At 23.6% G+C, this 17,829-nt stretch overlaps 3 protein-coding genes across 5 annotated transcripts; 1 reads left to right on the top strand and 2 right to left on the bottom strand.

The window, feature by feature from the left end:
• The first annotated feature begins 70 nt into the window (after positions 1-70).
• LOC122511235 (enoyl-CoA delta isomerase 1, mitochondrial-like) lies at positions 71-2,810 on the top strand. The gene is made up of 6 exons (XM_043626367.1): positions 71-413; positions 1,041-1,181; positions 1,256-1,527; positions 1,986-2,164; positions 2,272-2,393; positions 2,577-2,810. The coding sequence occupies exons 2-6, from the start codon at positions 1,079-1,081 to the stop codon at positions 2,735-2,737; spliced, it is 837 nt and encodes a 278-aa protein (XP_043482302.1). The 5' UTR covers positions 71-413; positions 1,041-1,078; the 3' UTR covers positions 2,738-2,810.
• Positions 2,811-3,125: 315 nt separating this feature from the next.
• On the bottom strand, positions 3,126-6,202 carry LOC122511233 (dynein regulatory complex subunit 3-like). Its single transcript, XM_043626366.1, has 9 exons — positions 5,898-6,202; positions 5,528-5,811; positions 5,187-5,359; positions 4,929-5,086; positions 4,522-4,714; positions 4,212-4,416; positions 3,869-4,114; positions 3,644-3,720; positions 3,126-3,507 (listed from the first exon to the last, which is right to left on the bottom strand). The coding sequence occupies exons 1-9, from the start codon at positions 6,076-6,078 to the stop codon at positions 3,153-3,155; spliced, it is 1,872 nt and encodes a 623-aa protein (XP_043482301.1). The 5' UTR covers positions 6,079-6,202; the 3' UTR covers positions 3,126-3,152.
• Positions 6,203-6,712: 510 nt separating this feature from the next.
• LOC122511232 (serine/threonine-protein phosphatase 6 regulatory subunit 3) lies at positions 6,713-17,577 on the bottom strand. Of its 3 annotated transcripts, none has more exons than XM_043626363.1 (18): positions 17,447-17,577; positions 17,173-17,346; positions 16,594-16,673; positions 16,193-16,344; positions 13,230-13,351; positions 12,970-13,140; positions 12,648-12,826; positions 12,299-12,412; positions 12,042-12,174; positions 11,633-11,923; positions 11,298-11,362; positions 10,985-11,183; positions 10,702-10,785; positions 10,526-10,620; positions 10,348-10,432; positions 9,986-10,172; positions 9,461-9,866; positions 6,713-7,812 (listed from the first exon to the last, which is right to left on the bottom strand). In XM_043626363.1, exons 2-18 carry the CDS (start codon positions 17,230-17,232, stop codon positions 7,677-7,679), a joined length of 2,559 nt encoding a protein of 852 aa, XP_043482298.1. In that variant the 5' UTR covers positions 17,233-17,346; positions 17,447-17,577; the 3' UTR covers positions 6,713-7,676. The 3 variants fall into 3 exon arrangements, with proteins under 3 accessions (XP_043482298.1, XP_043482300.1, XP_043482299.1); XM_043626365.1 differs by having other exon boundaries at positions 10,526-10,602; XM_043626364.1 differs by having other exon boundaries at positions 17,173-17,371; positions 17,447-17,555.
• Positions 17,578-17,829: the final 252 nt, after the last annotated feature.

Here is a 17,829-nt window from a genome sequence, read left to right as displayed (position 1 = left end):
ATGAAAATCAATAATTTTTGAAAAAAAAATTTAACCCAGTGACATATTTTCGAGCGGAGAAATTTGGAACTACCGGTAAAAAATACAGTAGTAATTGTTGTATTATTGTTTATACAGAATAGTTTTTTTAATAATTACGAAACTTGTCTTATAGAGAAACTTATGCAGAAGCAATTTAATATTCAAATACTGTCAAATCATAATTTATATTAAAAATAAATTTCTCAAAAGAAAAATAAACTATTCTGCGCAAACGTAACCTTTGAAAGGTCCAAAGTCCACAGAAGTTCATAAGTTTATAACAGTTTGTTATATTACATGGCAAGAAGGTCTCTAGTCTTCTTATTACATGGGTTGCACAGTATACCCACAGACTATTACTGAATAAAAACTGAATTTCTTTCAGTAGAAAGGTAAGAAAAAAGTTTCAATAATTTATTCTATTTCTACTAATTTAATTCAAGTGGAAATCAACGAAGAAAACGATTCGGTTTACTTGTTGTAATTCAATTTAATTTGATATAAATAAAAGTTTGTTTTATTTTTATACTTTTAAAAATTTTGACTAGTCATGATGAGTGAAAGTTTTTATGGTTTTTGTATATTTTATTATGGTAATCTGTTAATGTGTATATTTTTTTAAATATACAACGAAAATAAAAGACGTAATAAATAATTCGTATTAATTAATTAATTATTTAATGAATTATTTATAAACTACTTTTGCTATTTTTATTATTTATAAAATATTTATTTGTACTATATTATAAGAAAACTATTAAAAACTAATGATTATTAACTTTGTGATAATAAATAAATATTTTATTTAGAACAAATTGAATTCGAACTAGTAAATTTTCCATTTAAAGCAATTAATCTTCAAGTGTGTGGAATAAAATTATTAAAGTAAACAATATGCAATATTAACAATATTAAAGTGAAACAATATTTTCTTATAAAATTATGTAAATAAACTTTTTTTTAAATATCATTGTAATGATTCTTGTCGAGCGTTAATATATGTTAATATTATTTTTCAGAGGCGTTATTAAAAGTTTGGAATACACAATCTTTTAACATGGCTATTGTTATGCGAAAATTGATAAGACCTCAAGTCAATTTCTACTTGAGAAATCTATCGTCACAAACGAAACTTGTGGAAGTTGAGCAAAGAGATTCAGGTGTGTTATAATTAAGAAACGAATTAGTTCTTAAAATAAAGTGAAATATTTATGAGAAATGTTTTTTTTCACAGGTATTGCAGTGGTGTCTATGAATAGAGCTCCAGTAAATAGTTTAAATTTGGAGCTTTTGACTGAATTGACGACAACTTTGAACGATGTTAAGAAACAAAAGGCCAAGGGAATTATTATAACTTCGTCTCTAGCGACTGTCTTTTCGGCAGGACTCGATATTATGGAAATGTACAAAACCAACGTGGATCGTTGCACGAAATTTTGGAATGCCTTGCAGGATTATTGGATGACACTTTATGGCTTGGAAATACGAACTGCCGCTGCTATAAATGTAAAAAGAAATTAATTATTTGGTATTTTTCTTTTTTACTGCTATAAATGCAAAAGAAACTTAATTGGTAGTTTTTTTTTGCTGCTATAAACGTAAAAAAATTAATTAGTAGGCAGTTTTCTTTTATGCTGCTGCTATATAAATGTAAAAAGTATTATTTACTTCGTAGTTTCATTTTTTTTGCTGCCATAAATGTAAAAAAAATAATTACTCGGTAGTTTCTTTTTTTGCTGCTACTACAAATGTAAAAAAATTAATTACATGGTAGTTTTATTTTTTTCTGCCACTATAAATGTAAAATAAATTACTTAGTAGTTTTCTTTTTTTCTGACGCTATAAATGTAAAAATAATTACTTCGTAGTTTCCTTTTGTCAATTTTCTTTTACAGTCACAAAATTTTTCATTTTAACAATTCGATTTGAAATCTAATTATTTATATTTTTGAATTTAAAAAAAGGGAGCAAGTCCAGCTGGTGGATGTCTTACAGCGATTGCTTGCGAATATCGAGTCATAGTCGGTGGGAAAAATATGATTGGATTAAATGAGACGAAATTAGGAATTGTCGCTCCTCAATGGTTTAAGGAGAATTATATTTCGACCATTGGCTATCGAAAAGCAGAACTTGCTCTTCTTAGGTAAATTTACTAAAATTATTAATAATAAATCACTATTACTTAAACAAAATATTGTATTTTTTTATGCTCTTCATTAAAGTTACATAATTTTCTAAACAAATTTTTAGAGGAACTCTCTTTACACCCGAGGAAGCACTCAACATAAATCTTGTCGATGAATTAGCGTCCAATAAAGACGATGCTATCGCAAAATGCGAAAAGTATATCAATAGTTTCGATAAAATTCCCGGTGAGTAAAAATACTGAATATAAAAATCTTTCTTTTAATTATTTATTTCTTTCTTTATTTCTAGTGTTTTTTCTTTCTTTATTTTTATTTAATTCTTTACTTTAATTATTTCTTTATTAAAAATACAAAACCATTTATAATTTATTTATTTATTGATACGAATTAAATATATTTATATTATAGCCGAAGCTGTAGGTGTAACGAAACTTCAATTAAGAAATAACTTGATATCCTGGCTAAAGAATAATCGCCAGAAAGACACGGAGATCTTTGTTAATTTTGTAACATCTCCAAAAGTTCAAGCAGGTCTTGAAATGTATCTTCAATCATTGAAAAAGAAATAATTTATATTCTCTATATATTTCTACCAGAAAGAAATATTGAAAATATAAACTGATTTTTTCCTTTTCTACAAAATTTTTCTTTCAGTAATTTTATATTTTTTCTTTAATGAATATTGAAACAGTAGAAAAAAGACTGATTCACATAAGTATATTAATTGTTACCTCCATTGAGAGATATAAAACTTTTAAAAATTTTTAATCGAACGAATTTTTCTATAAAGAAATTAATTTCTAATTGATTTTAATAGTGAAATTAATTTTTTTTACAAACTTTTATATAGTATTATATAAATACCTAGGAAAAATCTAAAAATCAATTTTTGATATAATATTTTTATACACATTGTTATAGAATTATTTTTTAAAATAAAATTGAATATTTGAAGTAAAATGATAAAATATTTACTTTTTTCATTTAGTGGTCCGTTAGATTTAATTCATTCGATATAGAATCTGGATAAATATAAGCAGTATTCTCATTGTCAAATTCACCGACATCTTCTTTGATACTTTCATTGTCGGAATATTTTTTAATATCTACACTAGAATCGTATTCTTGAACTTCGTCTTCGTTAATTTCCTCTCTGCTTACATCTTTTGTGCTGTCCTGAATTGTTTTATCATTTTCCTCGTCAGCTTCATTCTCATCTTCATTAAGTCTCGTTAAAATTAATTCCTGTCGTTGTTGAAGTTTATGAAATTCCTCGCGTTGAAAATCGAAGAAATGGGAAATTTCCAAAATTTGATTGCGATGTCTTTTCTTTTCCTCTCTAATGAAAGAAAAATATCCAATTCAATTAAATTTAAATATTTAATAAAATTTGATGAAAATATTTGATTAAATTAAATAAAAATATTCAATTTTCAAAATTACTGTAATTTATGTAAAAAATATTTTTCGCTTACTCTCTTTGTTTATCGGTCAATTCATCCAACCAGTTTTTTAATCGATTCACAAAAATGTCCTCTCGATCATCGATCACCTAGTTTTTAGAAAGAAATACAACTTTTAGTTGTTTTTTTTTATTTTAATTAATCGAAATTGAACTATTCTTAAATTAGCTATTAACGGTCAATTCGTGTACAATTTTCTATATATTCTGAAAATTTTTAAACTAAATTTATACTTACATGTAAATGCATATCGTGCGAGGCACCAAAATTATTAATCATTATATCTTTGGAACCACAAATCTCTTGATATTCAAGTGGCAATGTATTATCACCGAAACTATTTATAAATAATGTCACAAGCGATTTTAAATTATCGTCATATTCCCTTTCGGCATTTCTCATCATTGTGAAAAATCCTTGTGCAGTTTCCAAGCAGGAGCCAACCATATCCGTCATGTTTATTTTAAAAATTTCATTTAAATCCTGTAAAAAATTTTTTTTTTAAACGGCGAATTTTTTTTTTAAATTAATCAAAATAATTAAGTAGAATTATAATAATTGAATTAAGTAAAATAATTGCCTCCAATTGTTCATGTAAAATAATTTCCCTATTCATTAGACTCTTCCATGTTTTATGCAATAAATCATCAAATTCTTCAGAAATTAATTTCACTTTGGAAATGTTTTTCTTCGATTCCTCTAAATTTTCTCCACTGATGCTTTTTATTAAATTAGTGACTTGAAAGAAAGTTTTCGATTTATTTTCCAAAATTTCTTCTATTAATCTAGAAAATAAAATTTACTTAATTTTTTAATGATCATAAAAGTGAAACAAATTTTCCACTTATTATTATTTATTTATTAATTTTGTAAATTATTGTTGTACTTACTGATGTGCTTCTTGTTGCGCATCATCTTTACCATTATCGACTGTTTTTTGAAAAAGTTCAAATTCTTCCATTCTTCGTTTCTGTTCTTTAATTCCATAATCAAACAATTCGTGACAAAATGATGAGAAAGCTATTTTGTACTGCTCGTGTGCACTTTCCGTTTCGCGATTTATTTTCATCAATGCTTTTCCCTCTGAACAAAGAAAAAGAATATTTAAAATTTTATTAATTCTAATTATTTATTAAATTATTAAAATACTAAATTTTTATTCTATAATTAAGAATTAGAATTTAATTTTAATTCAATAATTAAAAATAAAAATAAAAAATTAATCAAAAAAAAAAAAAAAAATTTGTGTTGTTTTTTCAACCAAAAAATTCAGTTTAACATTTTTGAATAATCTCACCTTTGTCATTATTAAACATTTGATTGAATAAATGATCATCTTCTAAATATTCAACATAGCAGGCGGAAATTTGAATAAAGTGATCTTCGTAATTTTTCTTTGCAATCATTGCCTCCTTTTCCTCGTCTTCTTTTTCCTGGAGATTACATATTTCTCGACTGAAAGAAAAAGTACAATTTTATCATAAAAAATATTACAAATCTATAAATTTTTAATTTGTATACTCAAAAAAAATTTGAAATTTCTGAATAAAATTACAAATGCTTATCAATGGCTTTTCTCCGCTGCTCTTCAGTTATCATTTTGTATTGTAAATAAACAATTTGAGGAATGTACGCAATTAAATAATCCAAATATTCCTCATCTTCTGTACATGGATTTCCCTCCATATTTAAAGTTCTTAAATTGTTGAATCTGCGTAAATACATCACCTTAAAAGAAATATTTTCCATTCAATTTTAATTATTGAAAATTTTCTCCTTTCAATTCATTAAAATTTGTTTATTTTAATTTTTGTAATTTTATTTATAAATTTAAAATTTTAATTTAAAAAAATTAAATAAAAATAAGTAGTAAATTAAATGACAGTGATAACTTACATGATTTCGACATTTAATTTCATTTCTCCCAAGACTTATAATCTGAAGTTTTTCTAAATTGTCGATCCCATCGACAACTTCAATATTATTGTTGTAAAGTAGCAAAATTTCCAAATCGACAAGATGATTTAAATTCTCCATTATTTTTATTCGATTGAAAGATAAATCCAATTCCTTTAATTTAACAAGATTCTCCAAATTTTCGATTTTTTCTATTATATTACTGGATAATTTCAGAATCACCAAATTGCTCATTATCCAAAGATGACTGATGTTCAAAATATCTGCAACAAAAGCCAAAATTTTTTTTTTATAATCAGAAATAATTCAATAGAACAAGAATGGAAAAATTACAAGTGAATTTACTCACTTAGATGTTCAATTCTTATTTCCTTTACTTCGCTCAAATTAATATCATCTTCAGCGAATAATTTACCGGCCTCCTCCTTGGGACCCTGATCGATGACTAAATTAACCAATAAATCGTGATTTATTACGGAAGATACGGATGAATTTGGAAAAATTAGCGTCTCTTCCGTTTTATGTGACATTTTTTTTTACTTTGAAAGAAAATAATTTAATTATTGTCATATCGTTTGTTACTTAACCAAATTCAAGAAACACTTTCAGTTGCCAAGCAACCATTTAGTTATATTCAGGGTAAAATAATTATTTGTAGTTTTTTTTTTACACTTTTTATTGGAATGCAAACAAAAGGCATATTTTATAGATTCGCTTACAAGTACTTTGACAATTTTAACTCATTAATCTATAACATAATAAAAATACGTGTTTTTTTTTATACAATCATGCCTTGGCATAGGAATATGTTCAAGCGATTTGTAGGCACTGTACCTAAGTACTTCTGTTTAATCTTTCGAAAAAGCAAAAGCACTAAATTCATTGTGAAATATCGGACTATAGTGATGATTTTTAAAATAGCCTCGCATTCATTTTTTTTTACCATCTCTCGTTGCTGTTTACAACGCCTTTTTCTTATCGTGTAAAATTAAATACCATCAATTGTTTTAAATTCAGATTAGGGATGATCAATGTTTTTTCTGAGCTTCACTTTTATGTCTTATACTTTAGCTATAGTTTTTTTTTCTCTTTAATGATCTAATGCCACATCATATATTCAATACGTACAAATTTAAGGCGACCCAAATAAAATTAAAGCCGGAGTCTAAAAAAATTTGTTTACAGTTTCTTTTTGCGTAGAAAATACTATAAAAACGAGAACAAACATTGAAAGCCCAATTTAACAGAAAAATAAAATACTTTGTAAATAGAAAAAAACTTCTAATGAAGCGCAAACGTCTCACACAATTTATAATTTACAATTCTTAAATATAGTTAAAATATGTTTACATATATAAATATATTTCGTCGAATAAACGATTATTTTTTTCTCACTAATAAATCAATTAAAAATAGAGGCAAATTTGAAATAAAGCTATCATTTTTTTGGGTGCACCTTAGTACAAATTGTGAAGAACTCTCCCATATGTTAGAACAAAATTGAAAAAAAAAATCTTTCATTCCCTAATTGCAAGAACATTTCAATATATAAAATTTGCAATTATTTACCATTGCCTATTGATAAATGCTTATTTAACGAAAGTTCATTACAATTTTACCCCTCTAAATATATAAAAAAATTAATGTTCCCACATATGAGAGGAATTATCTCCTTAAAAAACATTCTATTTAAAAAATTCATTTCTCATGTCAAAAATTACATACATTCTTACATACAAGTTAAAAATTTTTAAGATATATCTCAACAATCAAAATGTGACACAAGAACTAAAAAAAAATTGGAAGAAGAAGAAAATTAAAAGAAAGAAAGAAAAATTATTTGTACTTACAAGAAGAAAAAAATTTATGATAGAAAAAGAAAATTTGAAGGGAAAGGAATAAAATTATTTTACGATTATAAAGAATTGAGCGCGATGAACTAATAACAACTCGATATTCTCTCTACTATTTAAATTTAGAATACAATTGCGCCATCACCATTATTTGGGAGAATAGAGTGCTATGATAATAGTAAGACCGATCTGATATGATTTGTCCTATTTGCTATCTTCAATCTTGTAAGATTCTCCTTGAAACTTAATTGATTCTTTCTCCCATTTCTTATTCTTTATAAAACCAAATCATCAGCTGGTGAGTTTTCAACAACGTCTGTGGTGCTTTGCTCCTCCAATGGTTTTACATTCTCTATTGTATTTTGTATAACATCATTTGTGTCCTTCTTCACATCCGTAGTTGTGGACAGCCTACGATTTATTTTAATAATGTTTTTAATGAAAAATGTTTAACAAATGATAATAATAAAAAGAAAATAAACCAGGGTTGTCACATAAAATTTAATTTTGTATTTCCCTGACTCTTCCCTAATTTCCAGACAGAATTTTGACTTTTTCCCTGATCCTAAAAAATATTCTGATTCACTCTAAAAATTATTTGATACTCAAAAAAATATTCTAATACATTTATTTGCGAATTTCTTCAATTGTAAAATTATTCAAAAACATCAATAATTTAAGATTTTCAAAAATTTCCAATTCAAACCATTTTGAAACTAAACAACTTATAAGAATTAAATTATTTAAATATAGAAATAAATAATTCATTGAATAATAATTGAATTATTCGACGAATGTTAATCAAATTTTTAAGAATAAATGCACTTTACAAAGAATTCAATTAATATTGCATTAAAAATAATTGAATTTTTGCGTAGAATTTTATCAAAATTTTTTGTAAATAATTAAATTAATTTTGGAAAAATTTATTAAAATCTTAGATATTGAAAATCATTGAATTGAGAAAAATTTTTGAAAATAACTAAATTTTTCCAAGAATTTTAATAAAATTTTTAGAAACAATTGAATTTTGTCAAGAATGTTAATAAAATTTTTGGAAACAATTGAATTTTGACAAAGAATTTTGCTATTTATTTAAAGATAATTGAAATCCTGATTTTAATTTTTTGAAAATAATTGAATTTGTGCGAAAAATTTTTTTACTTTTCAAAATAATTGAAATTCTGTGATGAAAATAATTGAATGTTTGCGTAGAATTTTATCAAAATTTTTTGTAAATAATTAATTTCTTTTGGAAAAATTTATTAAAATCATTGATATTGAAAATCATTGAATTGAGAAAAATTTTTGAAAATAACTAAATTTTGCCAAGAATTTTAATAAAATTTTTGAAACTAATTAAATTTTGACAAAGAATTTTGCTATTTAGGTATTTAAAGATAATTGATAATTGATAATTTTATCAAAATTTTTTGTAAATAATTAAATTGTTTTGGAAAATAATTTAATTCTTGCTAAGAATTGCATTATTTTTTAAAATAATTGAGTCCTTATGAAGAATTTTATTAAAATTTTTGAAAATAATTGAGTTTCTGCGGAAAATTTTATTAGGTAGTTACAAAAATAATGGAATTTTTATTTAGGATTTCATTGTTTTTGAAAATTATTGAATTTATGCGAAGAATTTTATTACTTTTGAAAATAATTAAATTCTTGTGATGATTATTGTTATATTTATAAAAAAATTCAATTTTTTACAAGAGTTTTTAACTAAAATTCTTCTATAAATCAATTAGTTTTAAAAGATTAATTAAATTTATATATATTAAAATATTTTAATTTCAGAAGAATTTGAATTATTGAAATTTTTCAGAAAACTAAGTTCTTCAAAATTTCTAATTAAATTGATTAAAAATTTTAATTTTCCAAAATATCAAATTGAAACCTTATGAAATTCAATTATTAATGATCATTGTAAACGCAACTATTGTTTTTGAAATTTTTAAGTAAAATTATTCATTTAAATAATTTACAAGTAATAATTTTTTAAATGTTCTTTTAGAATTAAATTTTAAAAATGTATATAAAATTTTCTTACGTGTTGATTGTGACAGGATTGGTGATCGGATTAGCATTACTATCTGGAGTATTTACAGAATCAAGACAAGTTGTTGTTGTTGTTGTTGTGATTGGTGCCTTCTTTTCAATGAGATTTTCCTTTTGTAATAAATTAGTTTCCGTTGAATTTGTCATTTCATCTCCACTCGCATTGGAATCATTGAAATTTCCTTCTAAACTAATTTTCTGTACATAAACCGTTTCCTCTTCTAAATTTGTTATTGGTGTTGGAACAATGTCCGGAAACGTTGCCACAAATGGCTCCGCATTTGTTTCACTATCAATACTCAATTTCAAATCGAAATTATCAAAATTTGCCCAGCCTGTCTCTTCGACTGGTTCGGATGATGGCACGTCCCAAGGGTTGACTGGTGGTAAAGCTGAAGCTAAAATTAAATTTCAAGCTTCTAAATTACAAAAGTTAAAACAATTATGTAATATTAAAAAAAATACCAAGAAAATAAAAATTAAAAAGAAGTCATCTTATAATTAAAAATTATCCTACCATCATTTGAATCGATTTCCATGTCACAGGGACCTTCATCTTCTTCTGACGAACTGGAGTCATGACTTTTCTTAGGAGAGCTTGCATCGTCCTTGTCTAATACTGTTTGAAAAGTTAAATCGTTTCCATAACTCCAATTTACTTCCTCATTATCTTCGCCAAAGTTTATGCGTTTCTCAAAGCAAAGCTGTAAACAAGAAATATTTTTAATTACAAAAAATAAAAATTCTTTAAATTTATTCTAGTAATATCTAAAAATTAAAACTCTCCATATTGATTTATTACTTTTCATTAAGTTTCAACAATAAAGTTTAAAATTCTTTGAATTTGTTTATTATCAATTTTTATCAAGTTTCACTTACCTTGCTGAACATTTCTTCTCCTTTGCTGAGGTCATCATCATTGAGAATAAAATCTATTGTACCAAGTTGACCGACCGTATTACTACTGTAAAATAATAATAATAATAATAATAATAATAAATCAAAAAATCCAAATTTTACCGAAAAATCATCAAATTTCAAAAAATTATCAACTTACTGTAAATCTTCGTCGCCATCAATGAATTTCTCATCATGAACGGCGTATGAAACATAGTGAGATCCTAATAGTTGTTCCTGATAATTAGAATATACCTGAGATGTAAAAAATACTCTTACATTTGAAAAAATTATTTAACAATTTGAGAAAAAAATAATGAAGATAAAAATACTAACCTGTTGTGCATAAACTTCTTGCGAATAAGCGTATACGTCAGATTTTTCTGCTGATTTCGACATGTATACCTGAGCAGGACCTCCCTGCAAATTAAAAATAAATAATTTAATCAATTTTATAATTTTTATTACAATTTGATTATTATTGTTTTTATTATTATTTTTTTTTATTACACATAAATAATTATAAATACAATAATTAATTAATAGTAAATAGAAAATCAAAATGTAGAAAATAAAATATTGAAAAAAGTACGAAAAATAATAAACTTATTCAACTTACCAACATTATTTGTTGAATTTTGTTTATTTCGCCCAAATGTTCAGCGACAAAATTCACCCATTGATCTAACGTTTCTTCGGGCAATTTGTACAAGAAAAAGTCATTGAAAGCCCTATTTTTCTCACACTGTTCCACCACATGATTTGCGAGTTCAATTAAATGACCCATGTACGCCTCTTTGACACTGGGTTTTTCACTTCTAAAATGAAAAATACGTAGATTAGAATAGTTGTAATAATTATATTTTTTTAAATTAAAATCATCTAAATAGTTCAGTCCCCACTGTAATTATTATTTCTAATTTGAAACTCACTTTTTCTCTTCATTTTTCTTACAACATTCCATTATTCGTTCTAATAGTTTACATTTTATAAATATCTGAAACATAAAAATAATAATAATTACATACAAATTATATATAATTATACAGTTACATAAAAACATAATAAACTATAATAAATATATATATAAATATTTAAAAATAAATAAATATTCAAAGGTAATATTTTAAATAACTTTTGTATTTATTTGCTTATTCAAAGACGATGTTTTAAATAATTTTTCCTGTTCATTTTACTATTCAAAACAAGATATTTTAACTAATTTTTGTTTAATATTTTTCTTGATAATTATTAAAAAATTACTTACATTCTCCAAAATATGCTCATTAATATCGGGACTATTCCAATCGATTGCAACTTGATAAAATTGTTGTACTTGTGTGTGAAGAAAATTATTGAATGAATATTTAAAGAAAAGATCGAGAAGTATTTGGAATGTTCCAAGATCAATTAATCTTTCAATTGTTGGCGATGTGCTGATTGATTTGTCAATTGATTTTTCCGTTGATAAAAGAGCAACAAATAATTTTATGACATGAATACGAGTATTTCCTAATGGAACTTCCAATACTCCGACAGTTGTGTTTACAGGTGGTTTCTAAAATTTGAAAATTTTATTTAATTATTCTTTTAATATTATTTTAGAGTAAAATACTTTTACGTTAAAAAAAATAGTTAAAAAGACATCTTTATTGGCAAAAATTTGTTTTACTCACGTAAGGAGGTTCTAATAAAAGTTTATTGAGCTCTTCTAGAAACGGTATTGTGGCATTTATAATTGCTTGGCACTGTTCATTGCTAACAAGATCATCAGAACCATTTCCACCACGTTCAGCTTCTGAAGAATTACTTTTAGAAAAAAAGACAAAAATTAAATTACAAAATTATAAATATTTTTGTAAATAAATAAAACTATTATCTTAAACTCCTATTTAATTTTAAAATAAGTTCAGAAGAATATTTCTGTAAATACCATTTTGTCTTCTGTGTCAAAAGAGTCATAAGTATTTGAATTCCGCCTATAATGCTGCTTTCCACTTTTTCACCAGTTAAAATAGTTTTCAAAATTAGTTCAACTGTTTCTACTCTGTAAAATAAAAAATTACACACTTTTAATAAATTTTAATTCATTTATTTAATTAAATTAATTTTTTTTTTTATAAAACTACGAATTTATTTAAAAACGTGCGAATTTTCAGTTACAATAGTTAAGAATATTTATTATTTTAATATATAACATTTTTGCTCACAGTAAACTAAAAATTCGGGCATTTTTAATGTTAATATTTTCAAATATTAGGAAAAAAATAAAAAATGCTTACGACTCTAATCTTTGAAGAATGGGATCTGGTTCGGCGCGTTCAGTTAAATTATGTTTGTATTCCCGTCCTTCTGTAATCATATCACAGATTAATTGAGATGCGTTTGAATGCTTTTTTGAACCTGATTCAGGTGAGAGAATTCCAATCAACCGTTGTACCAATTGTTGGCCATCCAACCACTGCAACAAAAAAAATGTCTTAATATTCTATTCCTTCCCCTCTCCATTAATTATTCACAACTTTACTTTTTTTTCCACAAGTGATAATAAAATAAAATTAAAAAAATATAAAAACTTGTCTTAAAAAATAGTGGGAAACTTACGGTTAATATATTTTGTCGCATGTCACTTCCTTCCACTTGAGTGACGAGTTTCAATAGTAAGTCCATAATTGCTGATGTTTCTAAATGGTGTAAAAGTAATTCTACGCAACGTTGACGACTTTTCAAAAATTCTAAGAATTGTAGGCAAGTGAACTGATAGGAATACCAATTCTGAAAAAGGAGAGAGAGAGACGTAAAGAGGATTAATAAGAGTTGAAAATAAGAGAGATTGTAAAAAAGAAAAATTAATAATTTTCTACCTGATCAGTCGCTCTTGATACTAACACACCGATGGTTCTACTGAAAAATGAGGCTAGCAGAGGATTTAAAGGCTCTTCCGTGTCTATAAATGAATACAGTTTCGATAAAAGATCCTCATCACCTGTAATTAAGAAAATACAATCAATAAATCACTCAAAATAATAATTTATGTTATTATATAATTTTTTTCTTGTTAAAAAATTGCAAATTTTAATATTTCCAACCAAAAATTACACAGGGTTGCCACACTTTTGCTCATTTCAAATTCCCTGACTTTTCCAGGTTTTCCAGGTTAAAAAACGGAATTTTTCCAGGTTTTTAAAACTACATTTATATTTTACAAAATTAAATAATTAGTCATTATAATTTTTCCATAAGAATTAAGATTTTCAAAAATTACAAATTTAAACCTAAACAACTTATGATAAAATCATTATTTTCTATTATAAGAATATTGTTACTGTAACTTATTCAAAATTACTTTAATCACATCAATTCAATTTCTTTGAAAATTTTTAAATCCTTTTGTTTACAATTCAATTTTACGAAATTTTATCGATTATTCGGAAATTCTTCAATCAAATATATATAAAATAAAAACTTGAAATAGATTTTAAAAAAATTCAATTAAACTTTTTAAAAAAAATTAAATCGATACAATTTTTAGTTAAAAGTATGAAAAATTCAAACATTCAAAAATTATAATTTGAAACCTTTTCAAAATTCAATTATTTCTAAAAATTCACGCTATAATACTTTCTCTCTAAATTTGAATTAGTAAAAATGTTTACTAAGTGGAATTAGTTAATGACTTTTTGCTTTTAAATTAATAAATTTTACTATTAAATTAGTAGAAATGACTATTTATCAGTAAAATCTGCAAATTCAAAAGCAAAATATCAGTCACTAATTAAAATTAGAAAACATTTTTACTAATATAAATTTAAAGAATTTAATATTCAATTATCTAAAATTTTAACTGAAATTCATATTTAAATAAATTTTTGTTAGAAAATTCTACTAGCATTCAATTTTTTAAATACTTTAAAAATAAATAATTTATTGAAAAATTGAATGTTTTTTAAAATTGAACTCTCATAAAGAATTTTATCAACAAATTTCTAAATAGGTATGTAATTAAAATTCTTTTGACGAATTTTAATAAAATTTTTAAGAATAATTTCATTTTTCGAGAAATTAGATAAATATTGTATTAAAAAAAATTGAATCTCTGTAAAAAATTTGATTGAATTGAGAAAAGTTTTTGAAAATAATTGAAATTTTGACAAGAATTTTATTTAAATTTTTTAAAATAATTGAATTTTGAAAAAAAATTTTATTATTTATAAAGATAATTGAAATTTTAAAGAGAATTTTTTTAAACTTTCGACCATAATTGAATTTCTGCGCGAAGAATTTTATTACTTTTGAAAATAATTGCATTCTTGAGACGAATTTTAATATTCCTTTTTAAATAATAGAATTCTTTTGTGCGAAATCTTATTGAAATAGTAGATATTGAAAATAATTGAATTTTGATAAATTATTGAAATTAATTAAATTTCTACAAAGAATTAAATGTTTCTTATAATTGAATTCAAATAAAGAATTTTATCAACAAATTTTTAATTAACTGAATTCTTTCCGCGAATTTTAATAATATTTTTAAGAATAATTACATTTTTTGAGGAATTCGATTAAAATTGTATTAAAAATAATTAAAAATAATGTGATGAGTTTTATTATTTATGAAAATAATTGAATTTCTGCGATGAGTTTTAATATTTATGAAAATAAATTGAATCCATAAAATGAATTTTATTAAAATTTTTAAAAATAATTGAATTTTTGCGAAGAATTTAATTATTTTGGAATATAATTGAATTCTTAAAAAGCATTTTATTATTTATGAAAATAATTGAATTCCTAAAACGAATTTTATTAAAATTCTTGAAAATAATTGAATTTTTGCGAAGAATTTTATTATTTTTGAAAATAATTGAATTTTGAAAAAAAAATTATTATTTATAAAGATAATTGAAATTTTAAAGAAAATTTTTTTAAACTTTTGACCATAAGTGAATTTCTGCGAAGAATTTTATTACTTTTGAAAATAATTGAATTCTTAAGACGAATTTTTATATTTATTTTTAAATAATTGAATTCTTTTGTAAAATCTTATTAAAATAATAGATATTGAAAATAATTGAATTTTGACAAATTATTGAAATTAATTAAATTTCTACAAAGAATTTTACTAAAATTATTTTTAAAAAAAATTGAATTCTTAATAAGAATTTCATTAAATTTTTTGAAAATAATTTAATTCTTTTAAGAAACTTAATTAAAAATGTATTCACAATAATACTTAAATTCTAATAAATATATTATAGAAAGTCTTTTTAAAATAATTCAATTTCTTTGATGCATTTTAATGAAATTTTTAGGAATATTTACATTTTTTGAGAAATTCCATTAAAATTGTATTAAAAATAATAAATTGAAATTCTGCGATGAGTTTCATTATTTATGAAAATAATTGAAAACCTATAGAGTTTTATATTATTTATGAAAATAATTGAATTATTGCGAAGAAATTTATAAAGAATTTATAAATAATAGAATTCCTGTGAAATTTTTATTATTTAATTAATTCATTCAAAATTAAAATGTTTCAAAATTTCAAATTAAAACCTTTTAAAGCTTATCTATTTTTTTATTATAATTGTAAACATAACTCTTAAAATTGAATTAATTTTGAAATATTTAAAAAAAATATATTATAAGAATAAGCACAATAACTTTAGAAAACAATAATTTTTCAGGATTTCGATCAACATTCTCTGACTTTTCCAGGTTTTTTCAAGGTTTATAAAATTCCCTGACATTTCCAGGTTTTACAGGTTGCGTGGCAACCCTGTTATAGGATTTTGTTAAAAATTTTAAAAATTAATAGAATTACCTGCTAATTTCTCATTTACTGTTGGCAAATCACAAGTGAGAAGTTCACACGCAACGTTTGGATATTTATAACGTCTACGTTCTTCTAATTCAAGTGGAGGCTCCTTTGTTGTTAACGTAACCAATTCTTTCATTATATCTGGTCTCGTTATACTGTAAAAAAAGAGAAATTAATAATATAAATATAAATAATAATAAAAAATAAAATAAATAAAATAAAAAAATATAGTAATAATAATAATAATAATAATAATAATAATAATAATATAAAAAATTAATAAAAATAAATAAAGAAACAATTTGGATGAAATAGATAAGAAAAAAAGTTGTTTATATAATGACAAATTTGTTAAAATAGATAAAAGAAAAGTTGTCTGTGTACTGTAAATAAAAATTACTTACAATTCAATTAGCTTCTTATTTTGACTTTTGCATTCTTGTAGAATATCGTCGATATCCATTAATTCATACAAGGTAAAATCCTAAAGAGAAGAATAAATTGAATAATAATCCATTTTTTAATTATGCATGTAAATAAAAGTACCTAACCTACTTCAAATACATTTGTAAAGTTTACTTTAAATTTCTAGAATACATAGTTATTGTTTTACCATTTCTATTCACAAGTTCTTTTTTAAATAACTTTACATCCATCTCTTAAAAAAATAAATATATACAAAAAATTTTTTTACAGAAACAAAAGATTTTAAAATCCGTAAGCGTTAATGGATAATTCTTAAATTTCAATCATATTTCAGTAAAATTGCAATGTTTGCAACGCTTACAATTATGCAAAAAAAATTGCTAATAGACAAAAAGTAGTAAAAATTAAAAAAAATAGAATTATGTTTCATAATCTTTATCATTAGAATAAGTAACAAAAGCTTACGTATATATTATGTGAAAGAAACTATAATAACAATTTTTTTCGCCGGAAGAGAAAGTGGGGTTATGGGAAATTTTTTTTTTTTTTTTAATTACCTGTTTACTTAATAAAGCCTCAACTTGAGGAGATGACACATATGCACTCGCCCAAAACATATTGAATTTGTGTATTTATAATATAACTACATTAACGTTTGAAACCTTTTGTTGTTTTGTAACAAGGATGTGAGTTGCACTTCAAAGGGTCACAGAATTGGAGTTTGAAACGCACTATAATGAAAATGTTACAATACAGCTGTTAGTTAATAAATAATTATGCAAAACAATAACTCCAATTTATCGAAAGTAATAATATTAAAAAAATATTTACTCCATTTATGAATTCTCCACTCCAAAACGTCACTTTTTTTACACAAGTTATAATATATATGACAAGAAAAAATAAAACGTCCTCTGACGGTCTGATGCTTGTTCCAATTGAATAACTTCAGGACGATTTTGATACCAACATTTGAAAATTTAATCGATTTTATGTTTACTCTTCAGTTTCAATAGATGGCGAATCTTGGGAAAATATAATTTTTTGGAGAAGAAAATTATTTAGCTGTTGATATACTTGTTTATATGTTTACTGTAACAGTTATCAAACAGTTCGTAACTGTTTGTATATAGTTACAGTAAATACATATGGATAAATAATCAAATAAATTAAAAATGTATTGTGTAAGTACAATGTTTGCTCTTTGCTTTTCG

This window comes from Leptopilina heterotoma, unplaced genomic scaffold (assembly GCF_015476425.1).
Source record: "Leptopilina heterotoma isolate Lh14 unplaced genomic scaffold, ASM1547642v1 Lhet_81, whole genome shotgun sequence".
Classification (NCBI taxonomy): domain Eukaryota; kingdom Metazoa; phylum Arthropoda; class Insecta; order Hymenoptera; family Figitidae; genus Leptopilina; species Leptopilina heterotoma.
This window is presented reverse-complemented; position numbering and strand designations above follow the sequence as displayed.